At 55.2% G+C, this 5651-nt stretch overlaps 1 protein-coding gene across 1 annotated transcript; it reads right to left on the bottom strand.

Moving 5' to 3' along the window:
• Window positions 1–1860: 1860 nt before the first annotated feature.
• ID3 (inhibitor of DNA binding 3) lies at window positions 1861–4734 on the bottom strand. The gene is made up of 3 exons (XM_054086412.1): window positions 4202–4734; window positions 3282–3353; window positions 1861–2244 (listed from the first exon to the last, which is right to left on the bottom strand). The coding sequence occupies exons 1-2, from the start codon at window positions 4520–4522 to the stop codon at window positions 3297–3299; spliced, it is 378 nt and encodes a 125-aa protein (XP_053942387.1). The 5' UTR covers window positions 4523–4734; the 3' UTR covers window positions 1861–2244; window positions 3282–3296.
• Between the last annotated feature and the right edge of the window lie 917 nt (window positions 4735–5651).

Raw genomic sequence — 5651 nt, forward strand, 5'->3', positions numbered from 1 at the left:
CCCCACCAGTGCCTGTCCCCATGGCTCCCAGTATCCCCAGCCCCAAACTGGGCTCCTTACCTGCTCCCATGGCTCCAGGATCTCCACTGCCTTCATCCCCATCACACTGGGGATGCTCACGCTTTGGGGAGCCCCATCCCTTGGCTCATTCCTGGGTGAGCTTCTCCCACCCATCCCAATTAAATCCCTTTGGCACATCAGCACTGGCACAGCTGCAGGATAGCTAGAGGGTGACCATGGGGACACTCACCCCTAAGCCACCTCTCGGCTTTTCCTCCCGAGCTAAAAGCCAATGGAAACAACAAAAAAAAAACCCAAAAAAACACTATTTTTAACCAGTAGCAGAACACCAACTCAGTTCCCAGAAGCTGTTTCCAGCTGGACACCCCTCACCTGCGCTGGGACAGCCCCATGTCACCCCATTCCACGGGTACCAGAGGGTCACCTTCCCTCTGGAGGGTCTGGAGCCACCAAGCTGGAAGAAGGGAAGGAATGTTCTCATGGGGTTGTGATCCCTTCAATCACTTTATTGCTTTCCAGATGCCCCAATACACTCATTTCCTCATGGAAATGCCCATGGACAAGCGGGGCTTGGTGGGTGCCAGCTGCACCCCGAGATCACATCGGCTGTTGCGGGGATGGAGGCTGAAAGCGGTGCATGTAGGGCAAAAGTTTGCATCACTCCATGCTCCGAATCCCTTTTTTCCTCTCCTACCTTGCACCCCTAACCCAGCTTACCTGGAGGACACAGCACCCCAAAAAACCCACCTCAGCCCACAGCAGCGAAGCCAAAACCCACCAGCACAGGGGATGGAAGAATTGGTGCTACAGGTGTGTGTGTGGGGGGGGGTGGAATTTTAACCCCGGGGACAGCAGCCAGGATTGATCCCGATTGCATGCAAGCCAGCACCTTCCCCAGGGAGCAGGATCCGGCCCAGCTGTGCCGCAGCCATGGGGCTCTGCAGCTGAGCCGGTCCTGGGTCGCATCTGCTCCAGAGCCAAAGGGAAACAGCAGCATTAATCCCAAGGGAAGGAAAGGCATTTCTGCCCCCACCGCCCTTTCCTTGGGGTGCTTCCCTCACTCCCGCGGGGGGGGGGGGATGTTCCAAGCAAGGATGGGAAGTGGAAAAACCACCTGGGGAACTGCAAAAGCTGAGAGCTTCCCGAATCAGAGCCAGGGCAGCTGCAACCCAGAAACTCCCCTTCCCTTTCCGGGGACCCCCAGGGGGAGCAGCATCCCCCCTTTCCAGCCCAAATCCAACCCTAGGGCACCAGGCAACCCTTGGGTTTTTTTTTTTTGCAAGGCAGAGTAGAAACCGCTGGAAAAAAAAACATCTTTCCCCCCCTCCCAGGGCTTGAGCTACACCTCCAGATGGTCCCCGGGGCTCAGCATCATCTTCACTCCTTCCCTATCAGATAAGCAGAGAGCAGCACCCAAAATAGCTGGCAGACACCTTTGCTGGGAGACGGCACCCTAGGGTTAATTCCTCCCATACCTGAGCTAACATTTCAAAGCTATTAATTAATGAGATTCCCATCGTAACCCTAGAAATGAAAGGCTTCGGTAACCCTAAAAAGTGAGAAAAGGTTCAGGGGCTTCTGGGGTGCTGCTTTCACCCCCATCCAGACCAGGGAGGAAAAAACCCATCGAAACGACTTTTATTATGTAAAAATGATAACTTTTATAAAAAGTTTATAAAGCAAATACAAGGCATGACCGCAGAAATTCACCTTCCTGCACAAAAGGTACAAAAAACGTTTATACTCTAGTATAGAGCTCCACAATACACGAGGCCGTGACCCCAAAGAGTTTGGTTTATATAGGATGCTCCCCCCCTCCCCAAACCCCCTTTCTCCTCCCCCCCCCATCCCATTAAAACACCTTTAAAAAAAGGACTCTTTGCTATATCATCCAAAAATATACAGAACAACCGCCTCTCTTCAGTCTTATCATTAAAAAACAAAGCATCTCGAAATCTTGAAGTTGGGGGGTCGGGGGGGTGGTCCCCCCCAAATTTCGTTGATGCCGGGATGCTGCGCTCCAGGAAAAGAGTGGAAAAGAAGAGGAGGAGGAGGAGGGGGGATACTGGGACCAGTTGCTTCCCCCCCCCCCGCGGTGCCCCCCGAGCCCGGGGGAGGCGATGCCGGGGCCGGTGAGGTCGCAGACAGCTCGGCGCCACGGAGGAAGCTGCTATTTACCTCCGGCTGATAACGAACCAGGAACCGACACTCGCTGCCTGTTTGCTAATTGGCACAAAGAAAAGGGGGGGGGAGGGAAAAAAAAAAGAGTTAATTAGCGGGGTGGTAACTGTGGAGATGGGGGAGTCCCAGGGGGGATGGCGTTGGATTGGAATGGGATGGGGTACCCCCCCCTGGGGATGCTGATGGATGGATGGGGGGGGGGAGAATTGGGGTAAGATGGGGGGGGTGTGGGGTGGGAGGAGGGGAGTTGGGGGGCGGGAGGCAAAGGATGGGGTGCAAAGGGGGGAAGGGAGGGGATTAAGGCAAGAGTGGGGTGAGTGGGATGAGGAGAGGAGGATTGGGGTGCGTGGGGTGGGAGGGAGAGGACTGGGGTGCAGGGGGGAAGAATGGGGTGCAGGAGAAAGGAGGGACAAGATTGAGACAAGATTGGGGTGCAGGGGGAAGAATGGGGTGCAGGGGAGACGAGGAGAAAGGATTTGGACAAGATTGGGGTGCAGTGGGTGGGAGGAGAGGACGGGTGCAGCGGGAAGAATGGGGTACGGGGGAAAGGAGGGAGAGGATTGGGACAAGATTGGGGTGCGGGGCGTGGGAGGGAGAGGACTGGGGTGCAGGGGGGAAGAATGGGGTGCGGGGGAGAGGATTGGGACAATATTGGGGTGCGTGGGGTGGGAGAGAGAGGACTGGGGTGCAGGGGAAAGAATGGGGTGCAGGAGAAAGGAGGAAGAGGACTACGACACGATTGGGGTGCGGGGGGTGGGAGGGAGAGGACTGGGGTGCAGGGGGGAAGAATGGGGGTGCAGGAGAAAGGAGAAAGAGGATTGGGACAAGATTGGGGTGCGCGGGGTGGAAGGAGGAGGATTGGGGTGCGGTGGGATAGGGAGGCAAGACTGGGGACTGATTGGGAAGAGGGAGATGAGGGCAAAATTGGGGTGCGTGGGGTGGGAGAAGGACTGGGGTGCGTTGAGGAGATGGGAGCAAACTGGGGTGCGGGGGGTGGGAAGAAGAGGACTGGGGTGCATTGGGAGTGACAGGGGGACGTTGGGGCGCATTGGAAGTGGGGAGCCCGGGGCACCCCTCACCTGTTGCAGCAGCCGTTAGTGACACAAACTTCTCTCGTCTTTCGAGCAGAGTTCAGAAGCGAGTTCGGCCGCCTGCGAGGGGGGGACAGGGCTCAGCACACCCCTGCGGCGGGTGCTCCCCGTTCCTGTCCCCTTCCCTAACTCGGCCAGACCCCTCTACCCCTCAAATCCATGACTATGCATCACCCCAACCTGATATGTGCCCCCCAACATAGCCACTCATCCCCAAACCCATTACACCCGCATCTCCAGGCTTGACATATCCTCCCAACCCATCCATACACCTCCAGCCCAACGTACCCCTCCAACCCAACATATCCCCCCAATCCAACCCCCCCCAGAGCTCCCAAACCCAACATATCCTCCCAATCCAACCTCCCCAGAGCTTCCAAACCCAACATATACCCCTAACCCAACATATTCCCCCAAGCCCAACCCACCCAGAGCCCCCAAACCCAACAAATCCCCCCAACCCAACCCACCCAGAGCCCCCAAACCCAACAAATCCCCCCAACCCAACCCACCCAGAGCCCCCAAACCCAACAAATCCCCCCAATCCAACCCACCCAGGGCCCCCAAACCCAACAAATCCCCCCAACCCAACACACCCGGAGCCCCCAAACCCAACAAATCCCCCCAACCCAACACACCCGGAACTCCCAAACCCAACATATCACCCCGAACCCAACATATCCCCACCAACCCAACATATCCCTCCAAACCCAACATATCTCCTCCAACCTAACATATCCCCACCAACCCAATATATCCCTCCAAACCCAACATATCGTCCCCAACCCAATATATCCCCCTCAACCCAACATATCCCCCCGAACCCAACGGAACTCCCTCAACCCAACACATCCATCTCGACCCATCAGCCCAAACCCATCCCACCTCCAACCCAAAGCATCCCTTACCTTAAGGGACAACAAGGTGGCCTCGGAGGAAGGGTCTCGTCCCTTGGCCCCTTCCTCCAGCACGATCTGGAGGTCGAAAATGTAGTCGATGACGTGCTGGAGGATCTCCACTTGGCTCACTTTGGTACCTTGCGGGATGCCGGGCACCAACTCTCGCAATTTGGAGTAACAATCGTTCATGTCGTAGAGCAAATTCATGGGCTCCTCCAAGGCTGGGCTCTTGTTGCTGCTGCCCCGGGCGATGGCCAGGCTCTGCTCCGAGAGGCAACACACAGCCTCGTAGCAGCTCCTCACGGATCGCACCGGGCTGATGGCTTTCATTCTCAGCTCGAAGAGGTTCGGCTGAGGATGCAGGAATGAAAAAGGATGGGATGCTCGGATGCTGCCAAGAGAGTGGAGGACCTCCAACCAGCTGCTCCAACCACACCAAAACCAGGCAGAACTGAACCCCCCGGTCTACCAAAGCCTAAACCACCACCACCCCAATGCTCAATGCTCAGAGCTCTGTGCTGCACTGGCAAAAAGGGGGGGCCGTCTGCTCTGCTTTATATAAGCATCCCTTTGGGGCTCCACCCCTGCATGCAAATAAGGCTCAAACACCGCCTCTTTTATTCAAACGATGCTTTAACCCCACCTCTTTAATGCAAATTTAGCTTTAACCCCACCCTTTTCATGCAAATTAAGCCTTCACCTCCCCCCCTTTTTACCTTTAAAAGCAGCCAAACCCCCTCCCCACACCCCCCCCCTAATTCTTTCCAACCCCCCTCAATGACCCTTTATGGCTTGGGGTGGGGGTCACCCCCCAACCACTCAGATTCCCATCCCCACCCCATAATCATCCCCTTCCAAACACCCCCTTTGGCATGAGGACACCCCCTTCAAAACCTTATGGACACCCCAACTTCTTATTTCCCAACGAATCCCCTCCTCCTATTTTTAAGCAGGATGATGGGGGGCCCCCCCAAAAAAAAAACTAAACCCCCCCTTTTTAGAGGGCGATCCCGTAAGGAAATTAGTGCCGCCCTGTTCCTCAATCCGCTTCTCATCTGACCTCCAGACTTTCTGGCGTCAGGAATTATCTTGTGACCAGCAGAAAAAAATTAATTGCGGTAAAACTGAGGTTACGATGGAGAAACCAGATTTAGGTCAGCGCCTGCGAGAGGCCTGGAGTTCCTTTAGTTTTTTGGGAAAAGGGGGGGAAAAAAAAAGAGATTTATAGGCAAGGGGGTGAATTCAAGAGAAATGAAGGCAACCCCCCCAAAAAAAATACAATAGATGCTTTAAAAAGTCAAATAAGAGAGATTTTTGGGGTGAAATAAGACTGATTTGGGGTGAAATAAAACAGATTTGAGGTGGCCATGGGGGTGGTGGCACATAGAGGGGTTCCTAAAGGGGTGTCCTTGTTAAAATCAAGGGGTAACCCCCCCCTTCTATCTCATTTTGGGGGTGT

The sequence above is a fragment of the Cuculus canorus genome, chromosome 22 (assembly GCF_017976375.1).
Source record: "Cuculus canorus isolate bCucCan1 chromosome 22, bCucCan1.pri, whole genome shotgun sequence".
NCBI classification, from domain to species: Eukaryota; Metazoa; Chordata; class Aves; order Cuculiformes; family Cuculidae; genus Cuculus; species Cuculus canorus.